At 35.4% G+C, this 27,078-nt stretch overlaps 1 protein-coding gene across 6 annotated transcripts in view; it reads left to right on the forward strand.

Moving 5' to 3' along the window:
• LOC119556403 (teneurin-a) overlaps positions 1-27,078 on the forward strand; it is a 256,048-nt gene that overhangs the window by 88,175 nt on the left and 140,795 nt on the right. For 2 of the 6 annotated variants that reach the window (XM_037868583.1, XM_037868586.1), the window contains exons 1-2: positions 10,611-10,742; positions 10,887-11,137. Coding sequence is in view for 2 of the 6 variants with exons in the window: in XM_037868580.1 (XP_037724508.1) it covers positions 1,041-1,110 (70 nt within the window). In the remaining 4 variants the exon portion in view is untranslated. Of the gene's footprint in view, positions 1-1,040; positions 1,111-10,610; positions 10,749-10,835; positions 11,138-27,078 lie in introns of those variants that run through there. The other 4 variants (XM_037868580.1, XM_037868582.1, XM_037868584.1 and 1 more) reach the window with 3 other exon arrangements.

The following is a 27,078-nucleotide window of genomic DNA, read 5'->3' on the forward strand; positions in this document are numbered from 1 at the left end:
AGACCCAGTTGGAAAATATAAACAACACATTAGAGAAAATTGGTAAAGTTATTGCTGGACACTATTGTGTGAAAGATATTACGTTAGGATAACTGCTTTTGATAGTTAATCAACTATTTACCATTGCAATAACAAAATACAATAAATTAATAGTAAACAAATCAAAAACAAATACATATACGACCATTTAAAATAGTACATTTCAATTTTCTTATAGTTACTAAACTATTTGTATGGTCAATTTAACCAAAAAATTTTATTTGTGTGCATATACTCCATTAAAATCTTGTTATACCTAGCTTGTGGCGAAATCAGTTAGAAATTTTATACGCATAGCAGCAGTTATTCTGAGCTTTTAGGTAAATATCATATGTGTTGTTTTGTAAATTTTTTTTCCATAAAAAACAATCACTTAAATATGTTTCTGTATCTGAATCTGAATGGGGTGGTCTTTTCTTTTTTGGAGAACCTTTTTGAAAATATTAAATAAATTAAAAGATAAAGATAAAAAGAAGTATAGAAATCATGTTAGTTTTTTTTTGAGGTTTTAAGACTTAACAGTTGTAAAAAAAGCTCTGTTATTTTATTTTATTTTGTAATTAATTTCAAATTTTTGTCGATAAATTTGAATTTAAGGGACGGAATTGAAAATGCCCCTTAGTATAAGAAACATTAAAATTGATAATATTAATTTCTAGGCAAAGAATTTTTTTTATATTTTGTATAATATAAAGGTGCGATAGCTTATTAAAAAAAAAGGAAAAGAAAGGGAAACATTTTTTTATTCTGGGAAATAAAAAGCAGGGAAATTTCAAAAAATCCCTTAAGCTTTCGGCACCAAACTTTTTGTCACACTTCGGCAAGCTCGCGATGTTTTTCGAGAAGCTTTTTGTCCTTTCATGAAAGTTTTCTTTTAACATAGTCTGCTCAGCAATTTTACATTTCTGTTAGGACCTAAGGCTTGGGACAAGTTTTGAAAGCTTCTTAACGCTGTACCAAAGGTTTACTACATTCGGTTTTATCTCTGTTATTCCTTACAGATTATATTATCAGCGATAACCTCCGTTCAGATCAGCAACTTAAGCCCATATCGCCAGGAGACTCAAATGGGTAAGTTGAACTATGATATCTTATAATAAGTATTACGAAATCAAGTGGAACTTTGACATTCATCGAAAATTTAGAAAACAATATGATAATGACTGAAAAATGAGTATATTAATTATATATAATAACAAATCAATAACTCTATTAATTTAAATAAGTATTGTGGAGCAACTATCAAACATATGTGAACTTGCAATGCGGCCTTTTATTTTCAAAACGGTTTTGGAACAAGATTTTTTAATACTCCTTGAAGTATGCAATTTACTGCTATAGGGATAGTTTTTAGAAATATCAAAAATTGTATTTAGTATGGAACTAAGGTGCAATAGATCAATTGCAATGTGTATACCTACATAAACTGAAAATAAGCTTGAAATATTAAAACATTATAATCGCTTGTTAAGAAATCTTTTCCATAGACCTACAGTCTGTAGGGATCATTTTTGGAAATATAATAAATATTTTTAGTATGTAAATAAGGTGAAATAGATCAATTGCAATGTATAACCCTGCATAAACTGAAAATAAGGTTGTAATATTAAAACATTATTATCGCTCCTTAAGAATCTTCTTTCATAAACCTACAGTCTGTAGGGATCATTTTTGGAAATATAATACAAATATTTAGTATGTAACTAAGGTGCAATAGATCAATTGCAATGTATAACCCTGCATAAACTGAAAATAAGCTTGTAATATTAAAGTATTATTATCGCTCCTTAAGAAATTTCTTTCATAGACCTACAGTCTGTGATGGGTATTGTGAATCGAATGCAAGCACTTTGTGCATCAACTGTAACCTAAACGTTTTTTCTCGGCGCATCAAGGGTTTAATCTGATTTTAGTCCCCTCTTTTCCTCTGGATTACTGCCCCTGTGTGCTGTTCCTGTCATCGAAACCCGACTTAAATCCATCAAGCGGAATTTTTGGGGTGACAAAAGTGGGTGAAGTGGAGTTGTCGTCGGGAGTTTGGGAAGACAGAACAATATTGGGGGAGTGCAGTGCCGAAGGAACCTCCACAATGTCAACGTTTGCCCTCTAATCTCCGGATGGACTATGGCTCCCTTTGAGGCTCATGTTACCCGAACCCCGTCCAGACCAAAGGCAGCAGATGCACTCGAAAATGTGGGAAACAATAGTTTATGAAGTATGATATTGAAATTACAAATTAAAGATTTTAAAAGTGATATCTGATGTATTCTTTTGATAATTATTTTTGTTAACCTTAAGCAATTTATCAATCATAAATTTTTAATTTTGATAGAAAGACATTCTTTCTTTTCGTGTTCCGGAAATTCGGGGTAAAACGAAGCTCGCCTCATGTTAACGGCAATTAAATTCGCAAAATGGTTTCGCATTGGCAGTCGTGTTCGCCGGATCGCAGTTTGTTTGTTTATCGGTCCGCCGGTCCGCCTCTTTCTCCGTCTCTCACTCGGCTTTTCCCGCTTTCCCGGGGCTTTCCACCGTCTCGTATCTCATCTACAAGTGCAGCTCCATTGTAATCCCAGGCAGATGTGGAGACACCAAAGCCGCAGCGCCAAACTTCAAAATGGCTGCCTTTTGTGGCCATTGGATTCGCCTTTTTTGTCCCCAGTTTTCCGGAGAAAAACCGCCCCGACCCCTCCCCCTCATAGTCCTCAGAATTTTTCCACCCATTTTCCCCGCTCCAAAGTTTCCCATGAAAACCCAACCCAACCCATCTGGCAAAAAGATGTCCGTAGCATTTTGCGGTTTTGTAAGCGGCTTTCGCCTCGCATTTTGTTTGCTCTGCTCCTCTGGATTTCTCGTCCTTCAGGCCTGTTTGTGTGTCCTGCCACGCCCTCTGGCCGCCCCCCAGTTTCCCAGTTTCCCAGCCCGATTTTCCCACCTGCCACCTGATGCTCCAGTTCCAATTCCAGTTCCAGTGGCTGTGTGCAGCATAATTAAAGAACTCGCTTGCAGATTACGTGGTTTTATAGGTTTAACCATTGCCATTGGATTCCCTCGTCCTCTCGGCTTTTCCGCAGGACTTCTACTTGTGCTCCTTGCACATTTTGGGCTGGATTTTCCCGAGAGGGGGGGGGGGGGGGGGAAAGCGGAAAAGCGTTTCAGGTAGCCGAAAGTTTGCGCAGCAACACAGACGCTAATGTTACAGCTAATGATTGCGGAGCTCCGAGAGCTCCTCGAGCATCGGATATTCCTCTGAATGGAATGGAAACCATGGGACCAAACAATGGACCAGGCTTAAAAAGTGAGGCGGGAACCAGTGGATTTTCAACCGGTACGACGAGATACACTCAAGTGGTTTGTTTACACTAAATTACTGCGGAGGGGGCTAAGACAGGAGAGTCTTAATTTTGGGCGAGATTTTGCGACGGTTAATTATGTCAGGTGTGGGCGAGATTTGGCCCGACAAGAAGGAAACTCTTTATGGCTCTTAAAAAGGATATTTTATCATAAGGAGTGCCGCAAGCCTTATGATAAAATATCTTGGTGGTGCATGGTACATTTTAATAATTAGGCTATATATTATAAGCTTTTAACAGTGTATTTTTTAGGATTTTCCAAATAATTAATATAAAAGGGAGCAATGCATTCATAGATTATGCTGTAAATAATATATTTCACCTTTTTTTTGTAGAACAATCAATTATGAAAAAGGAAAACTTATTTAAAGGCAATGAATATTTAATAATAATATATATATATATATATAATATAATATTATTATAAAATTATTTTAAAAAAAACTACCATCATTTAATGGCAATGAGAATTCAAAAGTCAGTTTGCTGACATTAATTAAAAAAAAATTACAACAATTAATAAAGAGAGCACAAAAATGTTGAATGGCAATGAATATTCCATTTTATATTTATTACTTGTTATTATATATTTTTATCAGGCTTGTAAATATTTACATTTACATATTTATTAATTCTAAGATCATACATTTTATATATTTGTATAAAACAATCCATTCAGAGAAAGGAGAAATCAATCAATGGCAATGAATATTCCGTATTCTATTTTTTCCTTGCTTATAACGTATCTTTAGCAGTTGCATTGCCTAAAATGTAATATTTCCAGTTTCCAAAAGGCAGCCACACTTGTTACAACCTAAAGTTCTGCCACTAAGTCCTCTTAGTATTAAAATAAACTCAACAGATTGACGCACAAAGGACCTGCTCCTTGGGGGCGATGCTTGGGGGAAATGGATATCAAAACCTGCGGTGGGAACAATCCATAATGGCCTTGCCAAAAGATGAGAGATTATCGGGGGCTGGCTGAGCGGAGAACATGGCATATTCTATTAATGTGGGGATCATGAAAGTTTTTACAACTAAAACCGGATTGGAATTGGCAATTTCATGGTTCGGGTGCAGTGCCGCAGAAAGAGAGCTGCCATTTTTATGGCACATTCGTGAGCTTATTGTAATGAATTGCCTCGGATTTTTCCGCCCCTCCGCAGATTTTTTCCCTTTTTTTTCTATCTCACCAGGGGGAGTGGCATGTGGAGCATGTGGCATTTGCTGTAATCATAATTTTATGTCCGTCTAAGTAGCTGCGCATGACGACTGTCAACGACACGGCCTTTATCGTGGCCCACTGCCACTTTCCATCCCCCTCCCACGTTATCCTGCACCATAAAAAATCAGCCAAAAGTCTGGAAAGCTTAATAAATATAGTTGCAAATACGAAATACTTTCATTAATTTTCAGGAATACTACTCACCTCATTTTATGGCACTTTATTAAATTATTTGACATTTGTTGTCCTAGATTTTATTAAATCTTTCTGGAAATAAGCTTACATTTTAAATGGTTTTATTAGAGAATTAGAATTTTTTGTGAAATCGTTCTCTTAAATGCGACCATTATTATATTTAAACATCGAATAATATATTTAAATAGGTTTAAAATCCTATCAGGGATCATAAAAACCAATCCGACGTCTAGTTATTATTTTATTATCTTGGCTTAGAAAAATAAATTTCTTAATTGCAGTAACAATTTTAAAAGCTCTATAAATAATACTTAATTTAAAAAATTATTGTTTGCATATAAACATATTAACATAGTTTTTAAATTAGTAAATAAATCACTTGATTTCCACCCCTTTTTTCGCTGGGTGTGGCAAGTATGTGGACATCCCGTCAGGCAGAGTCTTAAGCTGTCTGCCACACGTTGTGGCTGCCACAAATTCGAGGGACGTGGCAAGGCGAGGAGTCCTGCAACAGTTAGTGGTCAATTGACTGCACTGCTGCCGTCATCTGGGCCAGTTGTCTTTGGCAGATCTGGGTCTGGACTGTCACAGTCGGGAACGGAAACCGAGTTGCCAAAATAACTGACAGTCGGTGGCAAAAAGCGACAGCTCCAAAGGAGGCGGTTTAAATTCAAAAGACCTTAAGGATTTCCAGAAAACTGTGAGTGAGCTGGGAATATATAATTTTGCAAACATTGGAATATGTCAATCAAGTTGGAATACACATCTACTCAAAAATTGACCATAGAATAATAAATATTTATGATTCTTGGTATTCTGGAATGGTTATATTTTCTTCAAGATTTCTTTGTCTTAACGGATCGTTAACGAGTGATTATTGAATGGAGAATGTAAGAAGTTGAAGGTGGTCGCTGACAGTCGAAGATGTATGATGGGAATTAATAAAAACAAGCGTAAACACTTAAAAGGCGCTCCATACCGGATCGACTCAATCGTTTTTTTTTAAATCACCACCCCTACCATTATTTACCAAAAACCGAAAACCTTTCCAACGCCCCCGCATTTTTGAACGGTGAGTGAGTCACAAATTGAGTACCTCGCTGAGTGACTGGCTCGGTTTTTCTGTTCTTTGGATTTGTTTGTCAGGAAAAAAGATCTTACCAAGAAACAGTAAAATAAATGTTTCGACTTCGAGATTCCAAGTGTTGGTATTTTTTATACTATATTATAATATTATTAAATATAAAATCTTAACGACTACACATAATTGTACAGAAAATGAAGAAAAACATATAGAATCATTTTGGTATAAAAATACTTTTCGAGTCTTAAAAAAATAAATACTAAAACAATACTACTGTATATTTTATTGATATTAAAAATTCCCCAATTTAAGCATATTAGAAATTACTAAAAAACAGTTAAAACATTTTGCAGTAAATCGCAACGACTACAAATATTTGTACAGAAAATGAAGAAAAACATATAGAATTATAGGCAATATAACTAACATAAGACATAATTTCGGTATAAAAATACTTTTCGAGTCTTTAAAAAATAAATACTAAATAATATTAAAAATACTAAAATAATAAATAACAAATAATCGGTATAAAAATACTTTTCGAGTCTTTAAAAAATAAATACTAAGTAATATTAAAAATACTAAAATAATACTATTGTATATTTTACCAATATAAAAAATAACCAATGAAAAACAGTTAAAACATTTGGAAACAAAAAACCTATTCAATAAATCAAAAATCCAAATCAACATTTGTTTTCGGGCAGAAAAAGTATGATTTAACCTCTCAATCTTGAGGTAATTTGATCCCCGCTGAAGAAAAGATATCCGAAAGTGTGGAATACCTGAAAGACCGGCGCAAAAAGAGAGTGTATCACTTAATTATAACTGTACACACACATCCGCCGGGCGATATAGCATCCATAAGATAAAGATACAGACGCTGTGGGATGCTCGGCGCAGTTTGCTTATCCACTTCATTAAAGGAGTTGAAAAGGTGGCAGGGCAAACAAATGGATATGGTGTATATGGATGGTTCGGTGACCGGGGGTTGGTATCAGAATATACCCAAAGAAGTTGGCGTTGACCGCAGAGACGTCCCACTGAGTTGGGTTCTTCACTTCGGAGTTTTGAAGACCTCCAGACCTTGAAACCCTCCAAACCCGAAAAACCCTCGTCGTCGCATTGTTCTCCACTTCTTTATTAATTTGGCTTTATTTTCGGAGTCTGTAAATCCGCGATTTCGGCGCCCTTCTCTTTCGCCGACGCTCATAATTTGGCGTAATTATATTCAATTGTCTAATTGTCGACTGATTTGGCTTAATTGAATTTGTCTCTGGATGTCAAAACAAAGTTGAGAGTTCAATCAGGGGCGAACTCGCTGGCCTGGGAACTCGCAGCGGAAATCGTTGACATTTTCAGCCAGAGGTTAAGTAACCCAAAACATTATATTGCTTATAAGCATTTTATTATATTAATTAAAAGAAATAAGTGCCTATGACTTAAACATTTTTTGGTATCCCTTTTTCAACATAATTTGGCTGGTCCAAATACATTTTACTATTTAAAGACTTAAAAATAATACACAGAGAAAGTTCTGACGTTCCCATCTGAGTTCAAAATGTTCTTAAAAATAGATCGACATTTTTATGTTGAAAATGTTTTTATTTTGCTCGAATCAAATTGAATTGGCGGTATTTAAGTACATTGTATGTACAAATAAACTATTAGTTCAGTCCTTAGTGTATACTCATCAAAAAGTTGTTAAATAAACTCAATTTAACTTTTCTCTTCTCACCATTTCGTTCTTATATTGATACCAAAATGATAACTCCAATTTTAAAAAATATGCACAGAGACAACTATCTAAGAACAATGTTCTCAATTCAAGAACAATGTTCTCAATTCAAGAACAAATGTTCTCAATTCAAGAACGATGTTCTCCATTCAAGAACAATGTTCTCAATTCAAGAACAATGTTCTTAGATAGTTGTCTCTGTGCATATTTTTTAAAATTGGAGTTATCCCTAAATCTATTCTAAATAAATTCTAAAATTTAAGGACCTAGATGCTTTTAGAAATGTAATATTATAAAGCAAAGTTGTGAAACATATTTATATTTTTCAAACACAAACTGCCATCGATTGTTATGGGTTTTCATTGAATCCCTCTGATGAATGGCTGAAAGTTCCCCATTATTTTCACTATCCCTAGTTTACGGGAGATATATCCACCAACCGAAACGGATCAGCTTACCAATAACAAATGGCCAACTATCAAGCGTAATAAAAGCAACAACAATGCGGGCCCACGCAAGTACGAACGATGAAAAGATGGAAAAATTTGAAAATATGTTAGCTTGCTTTTCTTTTTTCTCAAGTGGCGCTCGAAAAAAAAACTGGAGTGAGATCCCATCACTCATGAGAAATTCATAAATTCACGCCGCCTATGCAATTAATCTGCTGCTGGGACACAGAAAAAAATTGATTTAAAAATTGTTATTTAAGCCCTATAAAATAACTACAGGTTATAAGGTTCCCTCGGCAAAAGTAATATTTGTAATATATTAATATTATATAAATTTAGTGAAATTATATGCGTACATATGTAGATGCTTACATCTTATTTTTTATTTGGTTGCGGCTTAGGTAATGCATTGATAAAAATATATTTTAGGCAATGTATTAATAATAATATTTATTTATTTATTTTTATTTTAACAAATTAAAGCTAGTATATAATACTAAAACTAATATTTATAAAAAGAAGGGGCGCTGGAAGCTAAGGTCTTTCAGCCCGATTAATAATAATTATTTTAGGATATATATTAACAATAATGCTATATTTTAGGTAATATATTAATACTAATATTTTGTGATTTAGGTTATATATTTAAAATTACATTTCGATTTTATGTAATTTCTATTGATAAGAACATAGAGAAATATTTATCAAAAATAATTGCAAGCATTTCATAATTATATTTAATAGAAAAATATTTGGATATGGAAAAAAATAGAATCTTAAGTGAAAAACATATTTTTATTAAGTAAGTAAGTAATTATTAAATAGAAAAATACTTGGATATGGGAAGAAATACAATCTTAAGTGAAAAACATATTCTTATTAAGTAGGATCAATTGGAAGGCTGAAAATACTTTTGAGGCATAATAGCATTTTTGCTATATTTATTTTAAGGACAATTGCTTATTAATATATAGTTTTCAATGTGCCAAAGAAGTATTGAAAAGATTGCGTTATTTCTCCGAGTGCACTGTGCATTTCACCACCTCTCCCTGTTGCCGTCTCTTTCCCTTTTTAATGCGCATGCGCGACAGCTGTTGACAGCGACGCCGGCAGCGCAGTCGCCGCCCGCTGCGTCCGTTGATTGACCTTATTATTATTGTTTTTTCGTTTTTTTTCCCTGGCTGTGTTGCAAGAAATGTGTTTAAGTGTGGTAACTGTTTTATTTCAAGAAGTGTCACGTTACGATCGCCATTTATAACACTCCTCTTTTTAATTCGGGTAATTAATCTCTGGCAGGCAAAAACACACAAATCACACGGAGCTTAAAACAGGGAAATAATAAATAATAAACAGGAAAAAATGCAAATTACAATAACTCATAAAATTAAGACATCACTGTAAAAAACCAAAACTTTATGGCAAAGCCTGAAAAATTTGATAAAAATGCAAATCCTTCAACAAGTTGTTGTCCGAAAAGTAGCCAAGACAGCAACCCGTTTTTTAAGGATATAAGAGTGGGTGCCATAACTGTTATACAAAAAGGATATGGCAAGAGAATGAGCAAAGAGCACATATAGAAAGAGAAAAATAGTTAAGAGTAGTAAGAGAGAGGCAGTGGGAGTTTTAAGAGCCTTAAGAGCAAAGTAAATAGTTACATAAAGCATGAAGCCAAAAACAAAAATTATTTAAGGTAAAAGTAGCAAAGGAAATATTGAGGTTGTACTAAATTAAAATATAAATATAATGTTTAATTATACATAACATTAAAATTATTTTTTACTTTTTTTATGGTCAGAGTATTTAAGACTTTTCCAAAGCAAGTTAATGTTTTATGTTAACTGTTATACAGGACCTTAAAATTATAGAAACTATATAAGTTATTTATTTATTATTTATATTTCTTATACTTAGATATGTAACCTATCTTTAAAGGATTAAATATAAATCTCATTTCAATGTTTACTTTATTTTATCTGCTCAAATATAATTATTTTTTGTTCTTATTATTATTATAAGCTAAGAAAATATCCTCTCCCAATGAAACCAATATTTTTAGTGTCCTTTTTATATTAATCCTTAGCATATTAATTTCTGCAAAAAAATCTTTAAGTATTAAGCAATCCAAAATGGATAAGGAGGATTAAAAAATAAATTTTAAAAATTTAAATTTACATTTGTCTGTTTGATTAAAACGCAAAGTTTAATTTTTAGTTTTCTCTTAACAACATAAACAAAAGAAAAAACAACAACAAAGTCTAAGCCAAACAACAACAGAAACCTGTGGCGGCTAACAGTGCTGTTAGCGCATTGTGTTTACATCGCCGCACAGGCTGTTAGCCCGCGAGCGCTACTCTCTTCCCACGCTCTTACGCTCTTCCGCTGTTAGCCGGGCCAGGCGAAAGAGCGCAGAGTGACCGTTTCGGCGGGCGGGAGAAATGCCGCGGCCAGCCGCGCTGGTCACACTCGGCCGGGCATGGATTCGAAAACCGGAAACAGCGCGATTGCAGTCCTCAGTATTCGTCGACGCAGCTCCAACTCGAACGGTTCTTTCGCGGCCGTTTACCGCTACTTCGGGTGTTTTTTTTATGCGACTCCGTGTGAACGCGTGCGAATCGCTGCCTCTCGCTCGCACACGTGTGCCCCCCCCCCCTTCATCCGTGTATGTGTACGTGTGCGTGTGTGTGTGCATTTTGCGGACCATTTGTTGTTGTTTTCAATGGTTTTTATTTTCTTTGCTCCTTTTTATTTTGATTTTGATTTCGATTTTAATCTCTGTTTCATTGTCGCCAACTTTTTTTTCAAGTGCTCAAGTGCAAGATCAAACAAAATCAGAGAAAAACTCAAATCAAACGCAAAACCACAAAACCACTGAGAGAAAATGCCAGTTTCTTGAAAACAAAACATCAACTTATAACGGATTACGACCTCTGAGAGCAGCCTCTTTATTTGGATAAAAAAAAAACAAGAGAGTGTTAAAAAACACGCGAGCGAAAACAACAACTACGCGAATTGCAAGTGCATTTGCAATTGCTTTGGAGAAAACAACAGTAAAATGTAGGTCACTATATGATAAATTAAAAAAAAAGGATGTATAGAACATTTTCCTTTTCCTTGGCCCAAAAACAAAAAAAAAATGGCCATAAAAAAGGATGAAAAACGTGAAAAATCCAGAAACAACAACTTTGTGCAACGTTACGCTTTACCATTCTAACGGTGTTTTCTCGCCCATCCTTTTGTCCGCCATATTCGCTTTTGTTATTTCTGCAAATTGCCAAAAATGCAAATAACGGGACAAAAGAAGGAGGCAGAAAAACATGGAAAAACACCGTATTTTCTGTGGGGAAAGAACGGGAGTAATAGGAAAAATCACAGGGGAAAGAAAACATGGAAAATATAATGATTACGCACCAAATCGATGGCAAATTTTTAAAAACAATAAAAGTGCAATATATGTATCTTAAAAGTAAACTCATTGCTGTCCAATTTATCTTCTTACAATAATAAAATATAATAATAGAGTAAAATACTTATCAATTCGATATAAAATCTCATTATTAAAGACAATAAAAGTGCGATATATTTTAAAAGCAAACTTATTGCTGTCCAATTTATCTCCTTATGATAATAAAATATAATAATAGAGTAAAATACTTATCAATTCGATATAAAATTTCATTTTTAAAGACAATAATAGTCAATATACATATTTTAAAAGAAAACTTATTGCTGTCCAAACTTATCTCCTTACAATAATAAAATATAATAATAGAGTAAAATACTTATCAATTCGATATTAAATCTCATTTTTAAAGACAATAAAAGTGCGATATATTTTAAAAGCAAACTTATTGCTGTCCAATTTATCTCCTTTTGATAATAAAATATAATAATAGAGTAAAATACTTATCAATTCGATATAAAATTTCATTTTTAAAGACAATAAAAGTGCGATATATTTTAAAAGCAAACTTATTGCTGTCCAATTTATCTCCTTACAATAATAAAATATAATAATAGAGTAAAATACTTATCAATTCGATATCAAATATCATTTTAAAGACAATAAAAGTGCGATATATTTTAAAAGCAAACTTATTGCTGTCCAATTTATCTCCTTACAATAATATAAAATAGAGTAAAATACTTATCAAATCGATATAAAATCTTATTTTAAAAGACAATAAAAGTGCATTGTTTTTGCAATCGAAAACTCCCATTTCTGTACAAATTATCTCTTTGCAATAATAAGTATATTTTATTGGGAACCCACAAAAGTCCAATTTGCAAAATCTTGATTACCAATGTTTTTGTGCAGAAATAATACAAAAGATATATAATTTTTTAAAGATTACCAAACAAATATTGGAATTCATGTTGTCTTTTCTGCTAATAAATCATATTCCCATAATATTTTTCTACTGGAAAGTAATATACACTTTATGACTAAATAAATAAAAACTTATGTAATGACAATAACTACCAATTTTCAATTTAATTCAAATAAGGAGAATTTAAAAAGTAAAATGAATAAAGTAACTTTACAGATAAAAATTTTACATTGCTTTAAAAAGATGCAAATATGTTTACAACATAACCATATTATGCAAACTTAAAAAAAATGTTTATGCTTATTTCCACAACTTAAAAAATCTTTCCCTTAAAAAATAGTTTCCCTTAAATAACTAGCCTAATATTCTGTTATTAAAAGCTAGAAAACAACTGTGTTCTCTAATCAAAATAACCTCCATAAAATCAAATAATCATTTAATCTCCATGATGGTTTCAACTATAAACCAAAATTAGCAAACATTTATCCTATAACTCACTGTAAACCCATATTTTGACACTCGAAAACACTTTGACATCCTTTAAACACATTGTGTGTGTAAAAAAGATTAGTTTTTCGATGGAAAAAAGAAGAATACATTAGCCAAAGTGCCAACATAGTTCATAATTTATATTCATTAGTTTTTGTGCCTGGTGTTTAATGTTTTTCTTCGCTTCGAAAATGTTGCTCAATTTGTGTGTCGTTTTGTTTATTTTCCGTTGTTTTTGTTTTTTGTTTTTGCACATTTGTTTAATGGACATACGCAAATGGTTATTGCGGAGCCATATTCCATTTATTCTTATTTTTTCTATAACTCCACCATGTGTTGTCAAAATGTATCTTTGTATCTTTGGATCTTTGGCAATCGCTGGCATCCGCGATCTTCGCCGCTTGTGGCCATAAATCAATGCCGACGGCAATCAACGGATGGATTTATAGGCGTATGTATATAGCCCATACACCCCGCCGATCTTGAGGGCCGAGAATAATTCCCGGGACGCCCCTTTTACCCCTTTTTTTTAAAAGTTTTTCTGTTGGTCTGGGACATTGTGAAGTGATTCGTGGCGTTTTGCAATTAAGCAAATTGTTGAAAGCGTCCGAAAACAATCGATTCAATCAGCTGGAGTTTTGTAAAAACTTAGCTTAATTGAATGGGTTCTTTATGGCCCATAAATCCATAAGTGAGATGGGAACATGTTCTTGTCAAGTTTCAATGAGAATTTATTTGAACAGAATTAAAGAATTGGAAATGTGAAATACATTTCAAAAACTAAAATTATGCAGGGCTTATCTTTAAATATTTTAGAAGAAAATTGAAAGATATCTCTTGAATTTTACAATATTTTAATTTCTTAGGCAACAGCTAAAAATAGCAATACAAATGTGCATTTCATCATTAATCATTAATCATTATCATTAAATATTTTAGAAGTAAATTGAAAGATATCTCTTGAATTCTACAATATTTTAATTTCTTAATCAACAGTTAAATAGCAATACAAATGTGCATTTCAAATTGTGTGTACTTTTAACTAGAGCAATATTTTAATATATTTGGTTTCGAAGCTTGTCATAAACTGACAAATTGTATCTTGTTTACAATGCATTACATTATTCTTGCTTAAAATGATGTCTCATTTCAAAATGGTGTTACTCAAAAAGTAGTTCCTTCATTTTAGTTTGTGTTTACTTAAGAAGCAAGACAGTGTTAAATAATAATACATCTCAATTAGAAGCGGAATATTTGGAACAGATATGATTTTATTAATGTAAAGTCAGTTGAAACTTTAAGATGTTGTTGAAAATCCCCATTACTTGAGATTGCGGGCTAAGATCGAAGCCAACCAATTTGAAATATCAATTTCAATCGCGATCTTCTCGGGTTTCTCGGGGCGAAAAAGATACATCAATCCCTAGGAATTCCAGCAGCTGTTTTTGGGCGCTGTTGCCGCATTTCTGGGGCCATAAAGTCGAGAAGAAGCGGCTTATAGCTCTTGGTATATAGGGTATGACCTGCTCGAGGAGTGCAGAAATCAGAAGACCTGCTTTTCGTCTTCCTCCCCCTCATCTTTATCGCTTCCTCTTTTCCCTCTTTCTCCTTTATCGTTTTGCAAATGTGCCGCACAGCTGTTGTCAGTTTAACGCCACGAAAAGGAAAACGTATCTGTATCTCATGGATGCAGCCAAGTATCTCGGAGTACCTGTGCCCGGATTAAACTGTGTGAAAGGGCTCCTTTAGAATTTGAAATTGTATCTGAGGCACAACAGATGTATTTGTATCGCTAGATGAAAGAACGCACTCAATAAGGTGCCGCGGAATAGTTTTTTCTTAGTCGTAGATACAATAGTGAAAACGTACTTGAAGATGTTTATAAAAATCGCAAAGGAGCGTTTTGTATTTTGATTTCTATCGTAAGAAATACCATATAGAAATTTTACAAGATTGATTTTTATGTGTTTTGCATCATATATTTTCTTAAATTACCCTTAAAGATACCAACAAAATGTTTAGGGACTCATTTTCTAAAAGACTAATACAGTATTTCAATTTTATCTTTTCTTAAGTTATATAAAATATTTTAGTTATATAAGAAATTATATAAGGATACATTTTACAACTTATATGCAGTATATCTGGGAAATAATTCATGGAAAGTCATTCCACAATAGTATTTGCAATCAAGGCTGCTTATGTGGTTGCACAAGACAATCCAGGCTCTTGAGCCCCGATTAAGCCATCAGAAATACGCCGTATGTATGGAAATTGCATCCCAAAACATAGGCATTTCCAACTGGCAACAATATAATACGCTCAAGTGCGCAAATTAGTGCAGCGAAAATGTCAAAAGCGTTGACTGACAGTCCGCGCGATGAGTTTATGGCCGTGTGTATCTGTATCTTGCAAATTGTTATAGTTATAGATACAAGAGAACCGAAATAGCAGGATTTAGAGGGCTGGCAGCGGCGGCGGCGGCAGCGGCAGCCACTTGAGATGATTTATGATGCCAGTCAGCCCGATTCTCCGGCTCCTCGCACAAGTGCAGACAGCAAAAATAACAATCCAAAAAGGTTTTGCCATTGATAGCAGGCAGGCAGGCAGTCAGCAGCCTCTCAGAAAGATTCAGGGACCCGGGGAACCGGGATGTCGAGGAACTCTGAAACTAAGAAACTCTGGAACCCAGAAACTCGGGACTCGGGACTCGGGAACCCAGAAACACGGGCCCTGGGACCATGATGCTGCACAAAAAAAAACCAAGGAAGAGGAAACACGGCGAAAAACACCGGGGGCGGGGAGGTTTTCAGAGAGGTGTGAAGCACACCGGGCCAAAACCTTGAATTGAAAAATTCCCAAAACCCAAAAATATGCCTGCAAAAATATGTGCGAAATGCACTGGCCGAAAATAGGGGCTCAAAGTAGGGTAATTAAGCCGCAGAAAACAAAAATATCTATCAGCAAAACTCACAAGAAAATCAGTAAGAAACAGAAATCCCCGTTTAATATTTTTAACACGAGCTTTCGGATTCTTAATTTATAGTCAAAATAGTAATATTACCTAATATATTTAGAAATTAACCTATGGAATGTTTGCCCTTAAATATACGATATATTTAATACTAATTAATAATCTGATTTTAAATTGATTGCATCTAGGGTTAGATATATTCATTTAAAATGCGTTTTAAATTAGCACACAAGATAAGCGAATCAATTTTTTGTATATTACATGAAAATAACATTTACTATACTTAGAAAGTAACCATTGTACATTTTTGCCGATGAAAATACCAGATATAGACCTTAAATTAAAATAGACCTTTAAATTATTTGGTATATATGTTATTGGCATTTAAAATTGTTGCGAAATTCAATTTTTAATTAGTTAAATCCATTTAAAATACATTTTAAAAACACTTCTGAAAACATTATTGAAAATATTGGTCGAAGATACAAGACTTATGCAATTTATATTTTTTAATTATTTAATTTATCAATTATTTTCTTGGTCACTTTTAAATATTTTACTGATCAATTTCCCCTCTAAAGCGCTGATTTTGTCAGTGTTTCTTGTATAAGTAAATCAAAAACAAAGCTGCCGAGGAGCTTGGCAACAATGACGCGGCTAAAAAGCAGCAGATTGTGTGTGGAGAAGGCTGGCCGAGAAGGAGCAGAATCTCTGGTCCAGCAGCGTTGGTCATTACCGTCATGCCTTGTCATAGACAACATCGTTTATTTTCCAAACACTCGAGGAGTGCTCCATCCTCCAGAAACCGTTTTCACACCTCTCGCCCCTTGTCTTTTAACATATTTCACGTTCTTACCTGTGTGAATCAGCACAACTGGTTGGCTCCTCTCAAAAGCACACAAAAAACCGAATAAAAAACTAGGAAAAAAGCGAAGGAAAATACTTGACTGATTTCGCGTTGTTCTTGTTGATTTTGCATTTACACAGCACTACAAACAGCGAACGGCGCAGAGAGAGCTAGATTTATTTTCCATAATTATTGGAAATTTATGCAGCAAGTTGCCAATGAGACAAACAAACCATAAATCCACACAAATCGCTTCCAAATGAATTGGAGCGTGTGGAAAATAGGAGGGCGGTGATAAAGGGTGCATCGTAAATCGTAAATCTTTCGGATTCCTAGATTCAGATTCGGATTCAGATCCCAAGAAATAGAGAGACACAACCGAAATTGCTTTTTCCGGAGACCAATTAAACGAAATCCTCGATGAAATCGAATCAAAATGTAATCAAATCGAGTAATAACATCAGCTTGAGCTGTTAAGTGCAATTGAAAGTTTAGAAATTCGATAAGCCAGTGGTGTGGATTTTGGATTTGGAATTGTAGCTTGTAGATGAGGAATTTTCACGTGGCGAACCTGTTGAGGGAAAGGGGGCGGGGAATGAGGAGCTAATTTGCCAGGCGTGTTTAGCATTCAAGCATTTCGAGTGGGAGTTTTGGGCTTGGGGTGGGGAAAAGTCGTCGGGTGGGGAAATGCCGGGGAAAAGTGCCACTCCAGAAGTCAAGTGGCAGTGGCTGCTGTGTGTTTTCGCCTGCATCTCAAGATGTTGCAGGCAAATCGTTGCAGCAGCAGCGGCAGCACAGTAAAAACAAACCGAAGCGAAACGAAGACGGCATAATTAAATTTCAAGTTTCAACATTCCCAGCTCAGCATCCTGTCGCGAAAAATCTAAAGCCAAATAAATATATTCACTATAGGATATTTGAAACGGATTTGAGGGCTGACTAGGGAAGGCTTTTGCTGCACAAAATGGTGTGCAGGAGACTCATCAAATGACAGCGTTGCATTTTTGCGGGGGGTGCAGGGTTGCCAAAGTTCTTAGTTGGGCCGCTCAACAAAATCCCTGTCCGCTCGGCTTTAAAAACGGGGCCAACTAATTGGATGGCCAAAGCAGGCTTAATTCAATTCCATTCCCAGATAGCTAAAGTGACAGCCAACACGGCGCCATGTTGCCAAAGTTCATGAATGCGTTCTAAATAGTTGTGCAACACTGGTTGGATAAACGGAGTTGAGCAGAAACTGTAGAGCATGGAGTAAAGTGTCAAGAAAGGGCCAAGTATTATGGTAGGGCGGCTTAGTAGAATCTTTTAAAATTGTATAATCCCAAAAAGAACAAACATACATAGAAAACAAAAAAAAACATTGTTGGAAAAGTTAATTAACTGACTTAAGCTTTGATAATTGACAAAAAAAATTGTTGGAAAAGTTAATTAACTTACTTAAGCTTTGATAATTGGCTACCTTTAAGTTTCCAACTCAATGGCTTGGCAAATATCTAGCTCAGTAATAGAATTTCCCTGCCCTGTTTGCTAAAAAACTTTTCCTGGAAATTGGCCGCTTAACAACACTGCCTCGGCCATGGAAACGCACTTGGTAATATAAATCACCGGCGGGAAAAACGAAATCCAACAAAACGTTGCAATTATTTTGTTGAACTTTTCCAAGGAAATAATTCTCGTGCGCCTTAAATCATTTTCATTTGGTGGCTTGTGTTTTATGGGCCGTTGGTTTATTGTTTCTTAAAATGTATAAAAATAAATGAGCTAAATTGTTGCCTCTCCTTCGCTGAAGTGATTTGCCTTTCCCCCCAAGAAAAACGACCAAAAAAAGAAGCGAAGAAGCTGAAACAAAAGATGCCAGGGCAAATTTTTCACATTTTATGGGCAATGTTTTTCTTTAGGTATTTTCCTTTATTTTTGCGGCTCTGAGCGTGACTTTGGTTTTGATAATTTTTATTTTCCAAAGTACACGCGTGTTTGTTTACGTACGTATATATGTAGGTACCTATATACACATTGCATATTTATGACTGAAAATATATTATGCGTATAATTGTTGTTGCCTCGTCGCCAAGTTTTCGCTTTTTGTTTCCCTTTTGCACCTTTGCGTCGTTTTGTTGAATCAATTACAGGCAGTTGGCTGCTCCCTTTGCCCGCAAAGGGGGGAAAAACGTAGGGGAAAAAAAGAAAAGCCAAGGAAAATGTAAGGAAAAGCTGGGGCAGAAAATAGAACGCAGACAGGCTGGCAAAAATGGCAAATTATGGCACCCCAGAGATGCGCGATAAAAGCCCATTTACTTAAACTGAATATTTATTATTCCTGTCGCTGCCACCTACTCCCCTATCATATGCCCCTCTCGCTCTCTCCGAACCTTTCTTTCTCTTTCACACTCACTCGCTTTTCGCCCATTTCCCATGCAAATCGCTTGACTTTTCTCCTTTTAGCCTTCTTCATATGCCGCGAGTTTTTCATTTCCTCCCAAAAGTTGGGGTGTCATAAAGTTTGGTCCCCACCAAAGTTTGATTGAATTGTGTGCGGGGACTTAGATGGAAAAAAGTCCCCACGAAAAAAAAGGTAGTACCCGAAATGAAGATGACTTGCAGTTGAAGCTGGCTTCGGGTATCGAATGTTGGTAAATCAATCCCAAAGGCACAGTCATTTATAAGGATTTTAGTACCAAGTATTCGTTATATTTTGTTGTCATTAAAACATCGTAATATTTATATCTGTGAAGATTGTTAAATATATAACAAGAAGAGTCCAAGATAGATTGTAATTTATGGGGTTTCCGAAGAAGAAAATGGAGTTAAGGCTGAAATGAAGCCATCGAATATAATGTGCACATACTTGTATAAGGAAATTAATCCGTTAACTCAAAGATTCAATAATTTATATAGAACTCACAACTAAATCTGAGGTAAACAGAGAGAAAATATCTATTTCAATGTGTTTTCCAACACTAATATCTACAATATTTTATTTCTATGGAACAAATGGGTTGTTCTTGAATTACACACTTTTTTTAAAGACACTTTTATAAATATAAATATATTATATCATATAAAAATAATTAAATTTAATGATCATTTTGGCGTTTTTTTTTCTCGCTGTGTTGGGGGATCCCTTCACGGATCAGCTTACCGAAACCTTTTGTGCGAGATCTTTTGATTAGAACCCCGATTTCAGTCGTTATGACAACGCCCGCAGCTGAATTCGCCAAGAATTCGATACTCCACGCACAAAACCCAATGAAATTCGAGTGCAGAAATCCCTTTCTCCCAACGAAAGAAAGCCAACAAAAGCCAAATAAATATAAGGAAATTAATGAAGTAAATGATAGCTGGCGAGGGCAAAAGAGATGGTCATATATTTCAGTAAGAACGAAAGGAACGCCGAACCGAAGTGTTTCATAATTTTCGAATTCTAAGCGCCGCCGCCGTCGCCATCGAAAATTCCGATAAGCGGCAAAGGCAGCTCCCCAAAAAAAAAAAAAAATAAAATAGAGCCCACAAAATATATACCAAGCTCCCTCAAAGTAAGAGGGAAAAAATTAAATAATTTATGTTTTATGTGGCACAGGAAGCGCTGCCTTCTGGGGGTTGTTCCGTTCGGTTCCGTTCCGAAATAAAATAAAATAAAATAGACAAGAGCGAGGAGCGAACGGAGCACTCAAGTGATTTAGGAAGTGTTTGTCTGCGTTACGCTTGGTTAGTTGATAAAAATCAGTCGACGCTTTTGTATTCTTTTGGCGTGGCTCTTTCAGAAACCCCCCTTTCTGGACCCCCCCCCCCCCCCTTGTATTTTCCCAAGAAGGCGTGGCCAGAAGAAGAGGGTTATATGGTCCCTTGTCTGAGTCATGGTCGCCCCTTAATTGCATCGACTAAATTGCATTTTAAGCTCTCCGCGTTTCGTTAATTTCTGCACCATTCGTTATGATTTATAACGGCCACGCCCAACGCCCCTTTTTTGAGTCATATACTAGCCACGGAAATCGCCTTTTCAAGGTGCTTGCAAATGGTATCTGCGAGATGCGAGTATCTCACGATTGTATCTGGCTGTTCTTATTCACTTTTGTTGGTTGCTTATATGTTAATCATATTTTCCATTGAATAAAAATAATACAAAAAAATAAATTTAATATTTAAAAATTATTTTAAAGATAGTTGAAAACAATATATAAATTGTATCTGTAGGATTTGAATAGCTCAAGATATTATCTAGCTGTTCTCGTTTTCTACATTTTGTAAAATCAATCTATTTATCTTTTTGTTTTTGGTAAAACCATAGCTGAAAATGATTTAAAAAAGTAATAATAAAATATATAAATATAAACTTTATATTTAATCATTACTTTTAGGAACAAAAATTAAAGAACCCCAAGAAATCTCTGCTTTCTCGTGCTTCTTAAAAGATCTCCGGCTTTTATCTGTTTGTTCTGGTTCTCTTCAGTTCGTAGATTGCATTATTGCGTGCCAAATATGAATCAAAGACAGAACGTATCCACGAGATATTCTACTCCACTCTCGTCCACTTCCTGTGCGGTTTTTGGTGTGGAGCGCAGTTTAAAGTGCCATTAACCCACAATTGCACAAAAGCCAAAAGATACACAATCTATGTTTGGTTTTTTCTTTGGTTTTCCTCTTTTATATATTTTTTTGTTGGGTTTCAGTTAATTGCAAGTTTTACCCGGAGCTGCGTGTCAAAATATCATTTTGTGTGTTAGATACATTTACGAATCGAGCTGTTCTTTTGGGATGGCCATTAATTGTCGTTGGCCTGTCATTTTGCGGTACGAATCTGTGGCTAAATATGTGCCCCCTTTCTACCTGAGATACGGCATAGATGCCCAGATATACAGAAATCCAGATATACAGATACGGATGGCCTGTGACAACATTCTCGATAGTTTTTGTTAGGCATTGGGTGGTTGGTTTTCCTACGTTTGGGCAGGGTTGAAAATCGCCAGCTGCCAGAGAAAGACGGGATATATACAAAAACATAGACCATTTCTGCAGGACACCTTTGTCGCGATAAATTTGAAATAATTTGATGCGTCTTGTTTTATTTGACAGGCAACAAATTCGTGGTGCCCGAGGGGCTTCGAGAATCATCCCAATATCGGTCCCAGTTCGCCCAATGTAAACAAGAGTCGGCCGGCAATTAAAAGGACCTTCCATCCGTTCGTTTTCGTGGGCTTCTCGCCTCTACCCATGTAGAGAAATTCAATTTGTAGATTAAAATGTACTCCCTCGTTCTGTGTTTGTTTTGTTTTGTTTTCCACATATTTTCCCCGTAATAGCCACGTGGGTTTTTCCTTCGCTATCGACGAGACCTGGTCCGTTTCAATTAAAAACTAAACGAATTCGTAATTTGTATCGGTTTGCTGGGTTTGCTGGGTTTTCTGGGGGAACGGGGGAATGAATTAAGGAATTAGCTGGGCATTAAACGAAGGGGGGCTTGGATGCCCCACGGGGCAGATTGATTAAAATTGATTGAGCTTCTATGCAAATCGAGTTGGGATTATGTCAGGGAAATGGCATTGGAAAGCGGGTAAACAAAAGAAATAATGAACAAACCCTGGGCCAGAGTAAACAAGTGTATTTGAACAAGATATGGCGGGTAAACAAGGCGTTGAATAGTTTTTGAGCATGATAAGAGAATTTTAGTTATGGTAAAATGTTAAATAAAATTGTTTAATATTTATATTGATACATTTAAAACTCCCCACTGGCTGAAAATAAATCGTTTAGGGTCAAGACAGCATTAAGTGTTCTTTTATTACCAAGCAGGATACTTTTGAACCCTTTGCGATTCGAACTTTTATATTGCTCGGTCGCTTAACTTTCGACTCATCCCGCCGGTTCTTTTAATATTTGCATTAAAGGCACTCAAACCATTTAAACTTGCACTGGTCCCCTCATCGGCGCCCTTTGATAATGCGCAAAAAAAAAGAGTTCGCAAAATAAAATTCGAAAAGGGAAAAAATCGCAGTACAGGGAAAGTATGGCGGAATAGAAAAGAGGGTGAAAAATGCAATTTCCGCACAGACGCACACATTTTCCGGCCAACAAAGTACTTACAAACATATATATATACATATATATGTATTAGGATTTATATATATTTATATAGAAAGAGATAGGGCGCGAGTGGAAAAACTCAATTTCCAAACTAAATTCAACTAAGAAGAAAAAAATTGTGTGTGTTGTGTGCGTGCGAGAAGAAAAAAAGGAATTGTGAAAATTGTATTTGGCAAACGCATTAAACTTTCATTTTTCTGTCAGGCCAAGGATAACACACACAGAGGCGCCGCAAATGCAAAACCGAAAACAGAGAATAGTACGAGGAAAATGAGGAAAATGCAGCCGGGGAAGATATTTGAAAATCAAAGCGAAAGTTCTCGGCTTTTGTCTGTCCGCAGGACTCATCCTTCCACGGCAAACTTTGCTTAGCCAGATACCCCTGCGCCGAAAAACTTTTGTCATGAATTGAGGCTGGGGAAATGTGCGAGAAAAACACATCAAAGCAATCAAAAAGTGACGCCAGAGCAATTGAAAACTTTTCGCATGAAAACAAAAAATCAAAAAAATCCAAATAAAAAAGAACTGCAGCCAAAAAAACAAAGAAAAAAAGGACAGAAATTTTCCAAAAAAAAAAAAATTGGGGAGTAGGAATAGAAAATGCAACGCATCAATGCATTTTCCGAGGGGCGAAATCAAAAGCTAAAGAGTCAATTGCCAAACCCATTTTCCCGCCCCCTTTTCCGCCCAGTTAATGGCTTTGTTTGCCATGGCCATCAGCCAAGAAAAGAAAAACTGGGAATAAGGAGAAATCAGAGAGAGAGAGGAAATGCAACTCAAATAATGAGCCCCCGAATTTGGAATATATATATATGTATAAATATATCGCAGTCAGGGTAGCTTAATGCTACTATTTTTGCCCAACTTTGTGCTCAACTTAAATAATTTGCGCATAAAATATAATTTAATGCTGATGCCCTGCTTCTTCGCCCATCAGAACTTGTTTGCCTGCCAGAATGCCAGAATGCCGGGCTGCCAAAAAGGGGGTTTTATGGCACCCATAGCTTAGTCGAAAACGAGGTCAAATGCAATGCAGACGCGTGCCAATGCGAGAGTCTCAATTTGGCAGCCAACTGTAGCGGCTGTATGAGGCCCAACACCCTGGAAAGCCCCCCCTGAAAACCCCCTTGAAAACCCCCCTGGAAAACCCCCTTAGAAAACCCCCAACCCAAAAACGCCACCCACAACCCCAGAAAGGAATGCATTTGCCTGACGATGAGATTTTGCCGCTACACAATATTTCATAAGGCCGGGAAAACTTTGCAGCTTTCCTCGAGCGGGGAAATTTCTGGTAGGAAAATGCCTTAGCTGCAATAAATGCAGCTAACAGATATGTGAGTCAAGCGGAATTTTCAAGGCGAAGGGAAATTTTCGGAAATAGTTTTAATACAAATTAAATCCTCTGATTTACCAGGCTAGGATAAGTATCTAACTATAGGTATATATTTAAGCAGTATAATAATCTACTTGATTATGGCAATAAATTAAAGACAATACCTATTAGTTGGATTATTATAGCCCCCTATAACTTTCACCCTTATAAAGAGTGGAGATCACTTCCATAACTTCCGCATGCTGTGGAATGTGAAATGTTTTGATGCGGTTTTCTATGGCGGCAATAGAGAGATATCCACTTTGTAACCCCTATTTCACTCACCAATTACCCAGTGGAGTCTAGACTACCTAGTCATTAAAATGCAGAGAGAGAAATTCTGTTGTTTTATAGAGATTTAATAGTATGCTATACCAAAGATAGATCATTATCTAGATATATGGGAGAAAATCAAATATTTTAAATATATATTAAAATCAACTGAGACTTATGGGTTCTTTGTAATCAAAATGCAGAGAGAGAAATTTATATATTTTATAAATATTTATAAATTTGGTTAAACCAACAGAGCTCATTATTTTAATATAATTTAATATATAATCAAAAAAACTATTTGTAGAGAAAGAAATTTGAAAATTATATACAGATTTATAAATTTGCTATACCAAAAATGATCCGTAAGTCTTATTATTTAAGAAAAAACCAAAAAAAATGTAGTAACATCTACATCTCTTAATATCAATTTCAACTGAAAGTTTTCCAGTTTCTTTCAGTATCTTTTTCTAGCTCAGATAAGTGTATCTGTATCTATTGCAGCCGTGTCTCGGGCTTGGGTTCAGTGCTTTGTTGTCCCCGTATTTAAATGGCAAATGATTAGCTTCAATTGGCTTCAATTGCGTATGGGCTTAATGCCCAAATTGATACGTAGAGCGAAGAAATCTCCAAAGCTTCTCTTCTCATCTCATCTCATCTCATTTCAGAGGCCGGATAAAACCGAAACCCAACGCCCCGCCGTCAGTCCCATTTTCTATCGCAATCGTTTTGATGGGATAAGTAGTTGGCCGACAGTGGGTTAAGGCGGTGAGGGGTTGAGAGGGTTAAGGGGTTTACATCACGCACATTCATTTGAAGTAGCTTCACTTTCAGCAGTTTTTAAGAGAGTCTGAGCCGATTGAAGTGTCTGGCAAGTTAAATCATTTGGAAATTTTAGGGTTTTCTCGACTTGATTCACCATTTTACCAAAAATGAAGTCCCCCCGTTCCCCTTTTCCCCCAAACACCCCGTTTATCTTCGCCTTTTCTTAACTTGGCTTATTCCGAATTTAAGTTGGGCTGAAACAAGAAGACACAAAAGTTTCTCTTTGCCCGTCGACTGAAGTTTGACTTTTATTTTCGTAGCTCTCAGTTATTGGGTGTGCAAATATTTGCTGCTTTATTGGGCAACTGACTTTCCATAGGCTTCAAAAAAAAAGGTTGAAGTTGTAACTTCATTTCGCAAAAAAATTGTTATGTCTACCAATTTCATTTCCTAAAAATTTGGTTAACTCATATATTTTTGTGTATTTTTGATATTTCTCTAGAGCAATCTCTCTGCTAGTCATTTAAAAGTAATTATAACTGCATACACTATTTTTGTTTAGCTCCCTCCTAATGAAAATCCCACAAAAACCTTGTAAATCTTGCCACATTCTTGGCCCCAAATACATGCACAAATATTTGTAAAATGCCGTAATTGCGGAGATTATTCAGTTTGTTTATTATTTCACCCATATTTATCTTGTGCGCCGCTCAGCGGCATTCCTTCGTTAAATATTTTTAATGATTTGTTCAATTTGAGCATGTTTTTCGGGCACGGGGCATTCGGCACTGCAGCGGAGCGTGCCCGTGACCTTTGCCGCGGCACCCACAAGATACAAGATATACAGCGCATACAAGATACAAAATGCATACAACATTCAGCATTTAACATTCAACATTCAACGTACGACACACAAGATACAGATACTTGCAAAAGCGGCAAGGGCTGCAAATGAAAAGTTAAACGTTGCGTGCTGCGCCTGTTTATCTTACGGATGCGCCCTGGGATGCATCACTCACTCAACTCGAGCATAGCATTTAACTCATTCGTATAAAAGATACAAAAACCGCGAGTATCTGTATCTCGCTCTGTGTATCTGTATATACGGTGGATTGTGTATTGGATGCACAAACAAATGGGCGAGTTCTTCGGCTCTTCGGCTCTTCAGCTCCTCAGCTGCTCTTGTGATCCAACTTCTGCTCATTCATGGCGTTGCACTCGATTAAAAATGTTTCGTGTGTGCCCCGGCCGCCGCATTTCCCTCAATTTCCCCTTGCTTTTCCTCCGCTCCTCAGTTGTTGTCGCTTTTGTTGCAGGAAGTGCTCATCTTCATTTACTTTGTTGTCGCTGCCGTCTCTTGACGTTTTTCGGTTTTGCGGACGACACTGCTCGGTTGCCGTTCTGTGCACCAAATGCACTGCGAAAAACACATGTTACAAAATATCATTTTTGATGGAAAATGCCAATCCTGGATATGGCAAACTTTAATATAGGGAGATTTAGAATGTTCATATTTTGGGCGTCCTTTGATGTTAATATATATATATATTTTTATAAATATTTTATAAATATAATATAATAATCTTTTTTAAACTGCATAAAATATCTATAAAATAGTTAAATTGTTCCATGTTTCTATAATAATATAATATAATAGATAATATAACTTCATATTTCTATAATAACTACTTGTTTTGATTATTTTTGTATTAATTATCAATATTAATATAATATAGTTAAATTATAATAATATAATAATATAATAGATAATATAACTTCATATTTCTATAATAACTACTTGTTTTGATTATTTTTGTATTAATTATCAATATTAATATAATATAGTTAAATTATTTTAAAAATATATGCGTT

Source organism: Drosophila subpulchrella, chromosome X, assembly GCF_014743375.2.
Source record: "Drosophila subpulchrella strain 33 F10 #4 breed RU33 chromosome X, RU_Dsub_v1.1 Primary Assembly, whole genome shotgun sequence".
NCBI lineage: Eukaryota > Metazoa > Arthropoda > Insecta > Diptera > Drosophilidae > Drosophila > Drosophila subpulchrella.